Source organism: Balaenoptera acutorostrata, chromosome 6 (genome assembly GCF_949987535.1).
Source record: "Balaenoptera acutorostrata chromosome 6, mBalAcu1.1, whole genome shotgun sequence".
NCBI classification, from domain to species: Eukaryota; Metazoa; Chordata; class Mammalia; order Artiodactyla; family Balaenopteridae; genus Balaenoptera; species Balaenoptera acutorostrata.
Genome location: NC_080069.1, coordinates 42041967 through 42055848, shown reverse-complemented (window position 1 = coordinate 42055848; position 13882 = coordinate 42041967). Strand labels below are relative to the sequence as shown.

Below are 13882 nucleotides of genomic sequence, written 5' to 3'. Positions count from 1 at the left end.
AGCCATAAATTAAAAAAAAAAAAAAAAAAAATAGTAACAAATAATGTGCTGTGTGAAATGTGCCATAAGAAAAACAAAATGCTATGGGGTATAGAAAAAGAAGGAAAGATCATATCCAGGTTTTCTGTGTTTGGGATTGGGATAGGGCAATGAGAGAGCTTCAGGGAGGAGATGGCATGTGAAATGAACCTTGAGCAAAGCTGGGAAGGATCCAGCGCTGTGATAGGAGTGCTCTGCTCTAGCTAGGAGAAAAAACTGCAAAGAGTACAGCTGAAGTTACTTAGGCCGAAGCTACACTGTAGAACAATGCTTTCAAACTTACTTGACAGTGACCCATGTTAAGGAAAGTTTTATATCATGACCCAGAATGCACATACATGTCAGTGTATGTATGTATATTTGTATGTTATATATATATACACAGAAACAAATTTCATAAAATACGAACAGATGTCATATACGCTGACAACTTTTTTTTTTGATTAGTGCTGGTAGCAATCTACTAAATTGATTTCAGGACTGGTTAAATGGGTTGGGACTCTCAGTCTGAAAAGCTTGAGGGCTTTAAATGTCAGGTCAAGGACATTTCCACTTGATTCAACAGACACTGAAGCTTAGGGACATGGTGTGGCAGGATGGAAGTCTTGCTTTTCAAAAAGTCATCTGTTGGGACTTCCCTGGTGGTCCAGTGGTTAAGACTCCGCACTTCCACTGCAGGGGGCACAGGTTCGATCCCTGGTCAGGGAATTAAGATCCCACGTGCCGTGTGGTGCGGCCAAAAACTTTTTTTAAAAAGTCATCTGTTAGCAATGTATAAGATAAATTACCTAGAATTAGAAGGCAGGATGCAGAAAGACTTACTAGGTTACTGAAATAATACCAGTAAAAGATAATGAGAGCCTAAACTAGAGAAATGTTAATAAGAATGGAAGAGAAGATAGATCTGAGAACTATTTCAAAGATTAAAAACTCCCAAACCTTGAAAAACAGAAAAGTGAAACAGGAGGTTCAGAGTCTGAATATCTGGATAAAATGATAAAACCAAAAACAGAAATGATGAAGTCAAGCCAAATGCTTGGTTTGGAGAGTAAATGATGACCTCGAGTTTGGACATAGTGAGTATAAGGTATTCACAGAACAAGAGAGTGAAATATGCCACAAAGACAACTGATAAAACAGAGCCCCGAAGGCCATTAGAGGGAATGCCAGTGAAGCTGTGGAAAAGTTAGTAAACTCATATCCTGCTGCTAGAAGACAATGTTGGTACATCAAGAGCAACACAGATGTTTACATGCTTTGATGCAATTACTATTTTTAAGAATGTACTCCAAGGAGAAATTCAGCAAAAAATTAAATATATGAATATATTCAATGAATATCAAGTGACCAATTCTAAACAACCTAAATGTTCAATATTAGGGTAATGACCTTAAACAAACTACAGCATGTTGATTTGACAGACTATAACCATGGTTTACATAAGGGGCTACCAAAAACTATAGTCCTTATCATTAGTTATTTTTTAAATACCTATACATGTGGCATTTTCCTAGAAAAGTACTATTCAAAAATGAAACCAAATGTTAAGACTGGTTGAACTAGGATGGATTTATTTTTCACCTTTAAAAATTTCTGGTACATTAATGTACAGTTTAAAAGAATTTTAACCTTTGCAAAAAGAAGGGCTTTCTTTCTCTGAAAAAGGAGTGCAAGGGGGAGAGGAAGGAGGTAGATAAAAAGATATTTTTAATGGCCTCAATCTTTCTTTTTTCCCCTCTATACTCAATGACATGACAAAAATCCTAATATTTTTAATGATGAAAAGTTTTGCACGTGCAAAATAATATATAAAGGAATGACACAAGGTAAAAAGAAAAATAAAACAATATGCAGATTGTGTGAACATTACCAGTATTTTGGCATCCCCTATGTGCCTCTCCCCAATACATCCCTTCCCCCCCCGAAAATATCCACTATTATGAATTTTGTGTTTGTTATTCTCTTCCTTTGTTAGTCTTTTAGAACAATATCCCTGAGTAATATATTAAATTTTCTATATTTTGAAATTTATATAAATGGCATCAAACTATTACTATTTGGTGACTTGCTTTTTTCATTAAAGATTATGTTGGGGTTTTTTTTGTTTTTTGTTTTTTAAAATAATTAATTAATTAATTATTTTATTTTCTTTTTGGCGGTGTTGGGTCTTCGTTTCTGTGCAAGGGCTTTCTCTAGTTGCAGCAAGCGGGGGCCACCCTTCATCGCGGTGCACGGGCCTCTCACTATCGCGGCCTCTTTTGTTGTGGAGCACAGGCTCCAGACGCGCAGGCTCAGTAGTTGTGGCTCACGGGCCTAGTTGCTCCACGGCATGTGGGATCTTCCCAGACCAGGGCTCGAACCCGTGTCCCCTGCATTGGCAGGCAGATTCTCAACCACTGTGCCACCGGGGAAGCCCAAGATTATGTTTTTGATATTCATCCATGTTGCTATGTATTGCTGTAGCTCATTCATTTCTCCTACTGATTTTGTTGTCACAAACAACTGAGTTTGAATCATTCTTGTTGAAGATGTCTTCAGGGTTTAATCTAACGTAGAATTTCTAAAACATAGTCTCCCCATCATCTTCAACTTTAAAAGTTAAAGCCAAATTGTTCTCCAAAATGGTCATACCAAATTACATTACCACTAGTAATTTGTCACTGTTGTTCTACAACCTTACCATATGGCATATTGTCTGATTCCTATCACTAGTCTTCACCTTCCTTCAGTTTTTCCTAGGCACTGCAGTGAAATTAGTATTACCATATAGAACTTTGTCTTCTGCTCAAAAACTTTAAAAAATTCTTTATTATCTCCTGACTAAATCATAAATCAGGCTTTTAAGTCCTCCACAATCCCTCCAAACCCACTGTGCCAAACTTATACTATGCTCCTCTTTGAATTTTGTCTTAATTAAACTGGTTTATTCTTCACTGCCTCCATTCTTTTACTCTGACATTCCAGTTTCTTCTCCCTCAATTCTTCATGTTCAAATTCTACTGTCCCTTAAATTCCAATTCAAAAGCTATTTTCCGACTTTCCTGGTGGTCCAGTGGTTAAGACTCCGCACTCCCAATGCAGGGGGGCCCAGGTTCGACCCCTGGTCAGGGAAATAGATCCTGCATGCTGCAACTAAGATCCCACATGCCACAACTAAGACCTGGCACAGCCAGATAAATAAATAAGTATTTTTAAAAAACCCCACAAAAACCAAAAGATATTTTCTCCTAAGAAAGCCATCTCTCATCTCCATTCCTATAAATTACCTTTTTTGGATCTACCACTTTCCACCTTGTACAAAAACAATTATCAAGTGCATGCTGTGTACAACATGCTCTGCTAAACATTTTACATCATAATCGCTAATTTTCATAACAACAGTGCATGAAAGGCAGGTAATTTAATTCCAATGTAACACAGCTGGTAAGCTGCAGTGCTATATTTTGTGTTATTAGGTTTGATTTCAAAGACCGTTCTCTTTCTACTATACTGCACTGTCACTTCGGTTTTAAAATATCATTAACATTACTTAATAATTTAATTAAACTTATGTGTACCCAACTTTGCCCTACAGAAGATATGAAACATCTAATTATTTGCTCAAGTATATTAATATCATTCTTACTATCTAACAATGATCTGAGATGGCTTAGAAAAATAAGAAGATACAAACCACAACGGGGAAAATCATAATCAATGTAAAAAGAGGAAACAAATATGCTAACTATAAATGTTAACACAGTTGCTTGCACTGTACATAAAATTTGACAGTCAAGACAAGACAGGAAAACACAAAATTTAACTCAATGCCAGAGAGGAAGAAGCTCACAAGTACCTCAGGGCAGGCAAGGATTTCCCGTACTAAGTTGAAAATAGATTTTCATGTGGTATACTGTTTTTATAAAGCAATATTATTGCTGCATTGGAGTGACAAGTTCTTAAGAGTCTGGCTTCTTTTGTGTCCTATATAACACAACACAGCAAGTGTTTAATTTGTTGAATGACTAACCATTAAGTATTGGAGGTCAATATAAGGTAAAGAACAGATTCACAGTTTAAGAGGAAGTAAAAGAGAAGACTCGTGGTTGTGGTGAGAAAAATAAATGCAGACTTAGAGGTCTCTATAGGATAAGATCTTTTCTTTCTTTCTGTATTTCTCCAAACAATATTTTAAAATGTGAATACCATTCTTAGCTTGTGAGCTTTACAAAAACAGACTGCTGACCAGCCATAGTTTGCAACCCCTGGTCTGCAGGATAAAATTCTAACTTCTTAGTTTCACATAAAAAGACCTTTATAATCTAAATCCAATATATTTCTCTAGTCATGTTATCCCACACTCACTTAAGTCTATACTTCTTAGATGCAGAATTTTTCAGTTTCCTGAATATTCAGTCTAAGGCTTTTCATAGCTCTGGGCCATTGTTCTTGCAGCTCCCTTAGGTTTTCTCCATTTCTCAGTTTATACAGTTATTCACCATTCAAAATCCATCCCGAATGTCACTTCTTTATATACCTTTCCCAATTCACCCAAGGAGTGATCTATTACCTTTCCTATTCAAAAACCTCTTTTTTATTGTTCATATCTCTCTTAAAGCCTTCATCATGCTGAATGATATTTTTACAGTCTCCCTCCTCCTATCCCCACTACTCTGTCTAAGGCATGGATGGTCTTATCCATCTTGATATTCCCACTCCCCTACATTGGTGCCTAACAATACCTAGCATTATAGCACATGCTCAATAAATATTCATCAACTAAAGAAGTACTTCATACTTTTTAATATAAGTATCTATGTGTAATAATGACTAAGATAATATCCTAAAACTGTAAATTTATACAATCAAAATTGGGTTCCACTGCTTAGGTTTTTTAAAAAAGAAAAATAATTTCACTGTGATTTTAAGAGAATTTTCTATTTTACATGCCTGGTTGTGTTCATGAGCTGTGCAATTATCTGTTCCATTATATTCTGTAAGCTGTTCTCTTCTTTTTTCTCTAATAAGAATTTTATGAACATCATCTTCCAGTCTATTGAAGAATCCTCCATCATGTGATAAAGTCTGAGAAGAACTCAATTCCTGTCAAAAATGAATTAAGATTTACTATCAATCAACACAAAAGTGCATGCATTTAATAAACCTGGTCAGCCACTAGAAGGATAGAGAATGAAAAAAAAATAACATAGAGACAATCAACCATCTGATTCTTCTCTATCTCCAGAAGATAACCAGTAGAGATACATTTGCAAATGTCCTTTATTTCATATTTTTTGAGTTGGGTATTGATTTTTAAATTATTTTTTATCCATATACCATACAATTTACCCATTTAATTTGCACATTTAAATGGTTTTTAATATATTCACAGAGTTGTACAACCATAACCCATTTATAAAGTTACATCAGCCCAAAAAGAAACCCAGAACTTATTAGCATCATTTCCCATTCCCTCCTAATCCCTCCCCTCAGCTGTTCCCTAGGCAACACTAATCTACTTTGTCTGTATAGATTTGGCTATTCTCGACATCTGATATAAATGGAATCATACTGTATAAGGTCTTTTGTGACTGGCTCCTTTCACTTTGCAAAATGTTTTCAAGATTCATCCATATTATAGCATCTATCAGCACTTCATTCCTTATTGCCAAATAATATCCCACTGATGGATATACCATATTTTATTTCTCAATTCATCAGTTGATGGACATTTGAGCTGTTTCTACCTTTTGGTTATTATGAATAATGCTCCGGTAAACATTCATGCAACAAGTTTTTGTGTGGACATGTTTTCAGTTCTCTTGGGTATATACCTGGAAGTAGAATTGCTGGGACATATGGTAACTCTATGTGTAACCTTTTGAAAAATTGCCAAACAGTTTTCCAAAATGACCATACTATTTTACAACCTGTCAATGTATTCAGTGTATGAGGCTTCTGATTTCTCCACATTCTCACCAACACTTGTTATTATACATCTTTTCAAATTATAAACACCCTAGTGGGTGTGAAGTGGGTGTGAATGAAATTCATTGTGGTTTTGAATTGCATTTACCTGATGGCTAATGGTGCTAAGCATCTTTTCATGTGCTTATTGGACATTTGTATATCTTTGTGAAAAAACGTTTATTCAGATAGCTTGCCCAATTTTTTTGTTTTTTAAACTACATGTGAATTTATTATTAAAAAAAATTTTGGGGGGCTGCACCACACAGCACATGCAATCTTAGTTCCCCAACCAGGGATCGAACCTGTACCCCCTGCATTGGAAGCGTGGAGTCTTAACCACTGGACCGCCAGGGAAGTCCACTTTGCCCAATTTTTAATTAGGTTACTTTTTATTTTTGAGTTGTAGTTCTTTATAAATTCTAGAAACAAGTCTCTTATCAAATACATGATTTGCAAATATTTTCGCCCATTCTGTGGGTTGTCTTTTCACATTCTTGACAGTATCCTTAGTATCACAAAAGTTTTAATCCTGACAAAGTCCAATTTATCCAAGAAATCACTGCCTAACTCAGGGTCATCAAGATTTACTCCTATATTTTCTTCTAAGAGCTTTATAGTTTTAGTTCTTACATTTAAGTTTATAATCCATTTTGAGTTATTTTTTGCGTATGGTGTGAGAAGGGGTCCAAATTCATTCTTTTGCATGTGGCTATCCAGCATCATTTGTTAAAAGATTATTCTTTTCCCACTGAATTGTCTTGGCACCCTTGTCCAAAATCAATTGAACATAAGTATAAAGGCTTCTTTCTGGACTCTTAATTTTATTCTTTCAACCTATATGTCTACCCTTATGCCATACCACACTGCCTTAACTACTCTAGCCTTATATTGCTCAAACTTTTACAGTATATTTAAAAACAATTTTTACATAAATTCTACACACAAATGATAAGGAGCTAAGACTGTATCACAATCTACTCAATTATGTAAAGTCAGAGATTTTATATGTTCTCCAAGAAAAGTATCATTTCCTTTCCAACTTCCTGTTGTAAGACAGAGACTGAAGAAAATATTCCTATCACTCTTATAGGTTTTCCCTATGTCCCACATTCTTGAGCTTTAATATTCCCAATTTTACCCATTTCAACTGTATTTGTCAGCAAATGACCCAACAGTTCAATGACTGTTCATCCTTTTCCTTTCACCTTATCTTAGAAAGTGTTTGAAAGAAAAAAAAAGTATCAGTGCTTAATATACAAATAATATTTAAAATTTTTGTAGAGCACTTTATATTTTGCAAAGCACTTACAGAAACATCCCTTTAGTTGAATCTCATTAACACTGTAAGAAACTGATAGAGCAAGAATAATTTCCCCACAAAGTAATCATAGTCACAGGAAAGTTAAATAACTTGCTCATGAGTGATTCTACTGCCAAGTGGTACAGCTATAACTCAAAGTCTACTGCTTCATAAAATACTTCCATTCTGGTAAGACTTCATTTTAAAGCAATGAATACAACAATGCTTAAAACACTGCTGAGCTTCTATGGAAGGTATAGCATGATGATGGCAACTAATCAGCCTCTGGATTTCACTACTTTAAATAGTGCAGTTCCAACTAATGTCCTCTGTTTTTTGATAGCTGCTACCATTACCAGCATGCCTATCCCAAAGGGTACTCTGTCCTTGATATTTTTTCTTTAGCGAGGCATAAAATTTCTCTTCAGCCGAAGGACAGAAGTTTTCAAAAGATACCTTGACAGGAAACTACAGAGAAATGAAACAAAAATGAACCAACAACGCCCCCCTCCCCCAACACACACACCTCAACAGAAAAAAGACACAAATGCAGCAAGTGTTAAGAACACAGATTCTTTAATAAGTCTAGCCAATTCAATTTCAATTTAACTAAAATTCTGAGCACCTATTATGTGCCAAGAATATAATGAAAAAGACAGTAAGGTGTTTGTGTAAGTATAGCCTTATAGATCACTGGAACATAATTAGGAGACTGGACATAAGCCTTCACATTTATGGTCAATTTATTTTTTATGAAGGTGTCAAGTTACTTCATTAAAGAAACAATATTGTTTTCAACAAATGGTGCTGGGAGAACTGGATATAAACATGCCAAAAGTGTATTTGAACTCTTTCTTCACAACTACGCACAAAAATTAACTCAAAATTAGATCATGGAGAAGATTCTGTGAAGATGGCAGAGTAGCAAGCACCAGGAACCTGTGTCCTCACACAGTCAATAACTGCACTGGCAGAATCTGTCTGATTTTGGAACAACTATTTTGGAATTCTGAAGTCTGTTGAAGGCTTGCAACTTCCAGGGGAACTCTGGGATGGTAAACTGCAGTAAATTTTGGTCAATTTCAGCTCTTAGCACAGTAGCAACTACCCATCCACCACCCTCAGTGATGTGGCAGGCAGCTGTGTACATGTTCCTGGAGCAGCTTGTACACAGCTTATGGGAGCCAGGGTGGGCAGCAAGGAGCCTCTCCTCCAAATAATGGGGATCTGTGTTCTGGTCACTAATCGTCACTTCTGATTACAGAGGTGCAGACCAAGAGACAAAGAGGCAGACAGCCGTTGTTGCTGCACCTCCCCTCATTGTTGCAAGCCCCTCCCCCTCTAGCTGAAGTGACTTCCAGTGGATTTAAAGAGCTAGTGCCCTTCCCCTCCCCCCTCATATTTTGCTTTTCCACTTTTGAGAGCCAGACTTTAAAAAATAGGTCATTCATGGGCTTCCCTGGTGGCACAGTGGTTAAGAATCCGCCTGCCAATGCAGGAGACACAGGTTTGAGCCCTGGTCCGGGAAGATCCCACATGCCATGGAGCAACTAAGCCTGTAAGCCACAACTACTGAGCCTGCGTTCTAGAGCCTGCGAGCCACAACTACCGAGCCTGCAGGCCACAACTACTGAAGCCCGCACATCTAGAGCCCATGCTCCGCAACAAGAGAAGCCACTGCAGTGAGAAGCCTGTACACCTCAACAAAGAGTAGCCCCACTTGCCACAACTAGAGAAAGCCTGCACGTGGCAACAAAGACCCAACGCAGCCAAAAATAAAATAAATAACAAATTAAAAATATATATTAATGTTTGAAAAAATACAATAAAGACCAGCTTATTAAAAAAAAATAGGCCATTCAAAAACAACTGCCTGTAAGGGGAAAATTAGAAAGTGACTATGAATGCCCAAGGAAAGGCTATGAAAAGACCTAAGACATTAAGTTTACAACAATCAAAAAAAACAAAAAAACAAAAAACCCCAAAACAGTAATAAAAAACACCAATCCCTGAGGAAGGAGGAGAATCTGATTTCCAGAGTTACCATATTACTAGACTCAAATGTCTCATATTCAACAAAAAATCACAAGGCATACAAAGAAACAGGAAAGTATAACCCATTGAAAGTAAAAAGAAATCTATAGAAACTGTTCCTGAAGAAGACTTATTTATGGCAGTTGTATTAGACAAAGACTTTAAAACAACTCAACTGTCTTAAAGATGCTCAAAGATTTAAAGGAAGATGTGGAAAAAATCAAGAAAACAATGTGTGGACAAAATGGAAATGTAATTAGGGATTAAAAAAAGAAACCTAAAGAGATGCCAAAAGGAAATTCTGGAGCTAAAAAGTACAATAACTGAAACAACACATTCACTAGAGTGACTGAAAGGCAGAGTTGAGCAGGCAGAAGAAAGAATCAGTAAACTTAAAGATAGGACAACAGAAATTATCTAGGCTGAGGAACAGAAAGAAAAAAGATTGAAGAAAAGCAAACAGAGCCTAAGGGACCTGTGGGACACCATCAAGCAGGCCAACATACAAACTGTGGGAGTCTTAGAAGAAGAAAAGAGATAGAAAGGGGCAGAGAGAATATCTGAAGAAATAATGGCTAAAAACTTCCCAACTCTGATGAAAGACATGACTATAAACATCCAAGAAGCTTAAAGAACTCCAAGTAAGATGGACTCAAAAAAAGACCCACAGCAAGTCACATTATAATAAATTTTCAAAAGACAATGACAAGGGACTTCCCTGGTGGTCCAGTGGTAAAGAATCCCCCTTCCACTGCAGGGGACACAGGTTCAATCCCTGGTTGGGGGAACTAAGATACCACATGCCATGGGGCAACTAAGCCCATGTGCCACAACTACTGAGCCCACGCACCTCAACTAGAGAGAGTCCACGTGCCACAAAATACAGAGCCCACATGCTCTGGAGCCCGCACACCACAACTACAGAGCCAACGTGCTCTGAAGCCCACTTGCCACAACTAGAGAGAAAAAACCCGCATGCCACAACTAGAGAGAAGCCCGCGCACTGCAACAAAGACCTGATGCAGCCAATTAAAAAAAAAAAAAAGACAATGACAAAATAAAGTCATAAAAGCAGCAAAAGGAAGCAAATCATCATATACAAGGGATCCTCAATAAGATCATAAGCAGTTTTCTCATCAGAAACTTTGAAGGCCAGAAGACAATGGGCTGAAATATTAAAAATACTAAAAGAAAAAAAACCTTTCAACCAAGAACGTTATATGTGGCAAAACACTCCTTCAAAAGTGAGAAATCAAGACATTCCCAGAAAAACAAAATCTGAGGGAGTTTGTGACCACTAGACCTGCCCTGCAAGAAATACTCACGGTAGTGCTGGGAAGGTAAAAAGAAAGAACATTAGACAGTAACTCAAAGCCACATGGGGAAATAAACATCTCAATAAAGGGTAATTATGAAAGCAAGTATTACTGTAACAATGGCATGTGACTGTACTTTTTGTTTTCTACATGATTTAAGAGACTAATATGTTTAAAGAAACAAAAACAATTATTAGTGTAAATGCTAACATTAACATAACTTTGATTTCTAACTCCAAATCTTGTTTTCTACATACCTTGAAAGACTAACGCACTTAAAATAATCATCAGTTTATGTCTTGGGGCATGCAATGCATAAAGATGTAATTTTGTGACATCAGCAACTGAAAGGGAAGAGTGGTCAAGACGGCAGAGTACAGAGACCAAGAGCTTACCTCCTCTCACAAGCACACCAACTTCACAACTATCTGCAGAACAATCACTGATGAAGAAGACTAGAACCAGGAAAGATCTTCTACAGAAAAGATCTTCTACAACTAAAGACATAATGAGATGGGTGGGAGGGGTGGACTCGTGACATAGTCAAATCCCATACCCTCCAGGTGGGCAACCCAAAAACTGGAGAATAACTATACTGCAAAGGTTCTCCCACAGGAATGAGAATTCTGAGCCCCATGTCAGGCCCCCCAGCCCAGGGGTCCAGCACTGTGAAGACAAGCCCCCAGAGCATTCGGCTTTGAAGGTCAGTGGGGCTTAACTGCAGGAGCCCCACAGGACTGGGGGTGATAGAGACTTCACTCTTAAAGGTTACACACAAAATCTCATGCACACCGGGGCCCAGGGCAAAAGCAGTAATTTGACAGGAGTACATCTACCTGCTGGTCTTGGAGAGTCTCCTGGAAAGGTGGGGGGTGGATGCAGTTCACCCTGGGGACACAGACACTGGTGACAGACATACTGGGGAACATTCAGCTGTGTGAACACTGCTGCTATGGGGGCTGACATCTGGGCTCATTAGCTCCAAGACCTGGCACCACCCAACAGCCTGCAGGCTACAGTGCTAGGACACCTCAGGCCAAACAACTAACTGGGCAGGGACACAGCCCCAGGCATCAACAAACAGGCTGCCTGAAGACTTCCTGAGCCCACAGCTGCCTCTAAATATGCCCCTAGATACGGCCCTGCCCGCCAGAGGGCCAAGACCCAGCTCCACTCACCAATGGCCAGGCATCGGCCCCTCCCACCAGCAAGCCTGCACAAGCTCTAGATTAGCCTCACCCACTGCAGGCAAACACCAGAAGTAAGAAAACTACGATCCTGCAATGCAGGCCAGACCCAACCCTGGGACCAGCCAGGCCCTGACCCTGCCCACTAGCTGGCCAAAGCAACCTCTGGGACACCCTGGACCCAAAAACTGTATCAGGAATTGCCTCCCCCAAACAATCTGAAACGAGCTCTGAGATCCCTGGGCCCTACAGCCAGACTCTAGGACAAGCTCTGCCTGCCAGTATTCCAGCACTAACCACAGGATCTGGCAACGGTGGACTGGCAACAGCCACAGAGTCTTTAGGACCCTGACTCTGCCCACCAGTAAGCCAGTATTAGCCCCAGGGCTCCCTAGGACTCTTCATCCAATCCAGCCACTTTATGACCAGGCCCTGCTAAACAGCAGCCAACAGCATCTGCACAAGGCAGGGCCTAGCAACTAAGCAGACTAGGGGCCAATCAAGGCTACCAGACTGCTCACGTAGTGAGCCTGCTGCAAAAGAAGGACCACACAGCTCTCTTAGTGGGAAGCCCTAGAGCACACAGCTTGGGTGCCAAGAGGGGAGTGCACAGTGGGGACACACAGGATGCTTCCTACAGAAGGCCACTTCTCCTAGGTCAAGAATCAGAGCTGACCTATCACATACACAGAGATATGAATAGCAACGTAGACAAAATGAGGCAGCAGAGGAATATGTTCCAGACAAAGGAACAAAATAAAACCCCAGAAGAACTAAGTGAACTGGAGATAGGTAATCTACCCAAGAAAGAGTTCAAAGTAATGATCATAAAGAAGATCCAAGAACTCGGGAGGAGAATGGATGCACAGAGCAAGAAGTCGGAAGTTTTTAACAAACAGCTACAAAACCATAAAGAGACACCAAACAGAGATGAAGAATACAATAACTGAAATGAAAAATACACTAGAAGGACTCAATAGTAAACTAAATACTTCAGAAGAATGGATCAGTGAAATCACTGCCACTGAACAATAAAAAAGAAAAAAGAATGAAAAGAAGTGAAGACAGTTTAAGAGACCTCCTGGACAACATCAAAAGCACTAATATTCACATTACAGGGGTCCCAGAAGAAGAAGAGAGAAAGGGCCCAAGAAAATATTTGAAGAGATAATAGCTAAAAAACTCCCTTGAAAAGTAAACAGTCACCCAAGACCAGGAAGCACAGAGAGTCCCATACAAGATTAACCCAAAGAGGAATACACCAAGATAAACTGTAATTAAAATGACAAAAATTAAAGATAAAGAGAGTATACTAACAGCAGCAAGGGAAAAGCGAAAAATAACATACAAGTGAACTCCCATATGGTTATCAGCTGATTTTTCAGCAGAAACTCTGCAGAACCCAAGGGAGTAGCATGATATATTTAAGGTGATGAAAAGGAAAAACCTAAAACCAAAATACTCTACCCAGCAAGGCTCTCATTCAGATTTGACAGAGAAATCAAAGGCTTTACAGACAAACAAAAACTGAAGGAATTCCGCACCACCAAACCAGCTTTACAACAAACGTTAAAGGAACTTATCTAGGCAAAAATGAAAAGGCCACAACTAGCAACAAGAATATTACAGAATGAAAAGGCTCACCGGTAAAGGCAAACATACGGTAAAGGTAAGAAATCATCCATACACCAAGCTTGTAGGGAGATTTAAAGACAAAAGTAGTAAAATCATCTGTATCCACAATAAGCAGTTAAGGAATGCACAAAACAATTAGACATAAAATATGATATAAAAAACAGTAATCATGAGGGGAGTAGAATACAAATGCAAGGTATTTAAAAGGCATTTGAAATTAAGGGTTAAGCTACTTGAAACAATCACGTATATACATACACTGCTATACAAAAACCTTGCCGTAAACACCAACCAAAAATCTATAACAGATATACACACAAATAAGAAAAAGGAATACAAATACAATACTAAATATAAAGTCATCAAATCACAAGAGAAGGGAACAAAAGAAGAAAGGGGGGAAATACCTACCAAAACAAATC

The 13882-nt window shown here is 38.5% G+C and overlaps 1 protein-coding gene across 3 annotated transcripts in view; it reads right to left on the bottom strand.

Annotated features, from left to right (window-relative positions):
• Positions 1-13882, bottom strand: part of GKAP1 (G kinase anchoring protein 1) — an 81878-nt gene that overhangs the window by 14681 nt on the left and 53315 nt on the right. For 2 of the 3 annotated variants that reach the window (XM_057549392.1, XM_057549393.1), the window contains exon 8: positions 4965-5121. The exons of the other annotated variant lie outside the window; for it this stretch is intronic. In XM_057549392.1, coding sequence (XP_057405375.1) covers positions 4965-5121 — 157 coding nt within the window. The remainder of the gene's footprint in view (positions 1-4964; positions 5122-13882) is intronic. 3 annotated transcript variants of the gene reach the window in all.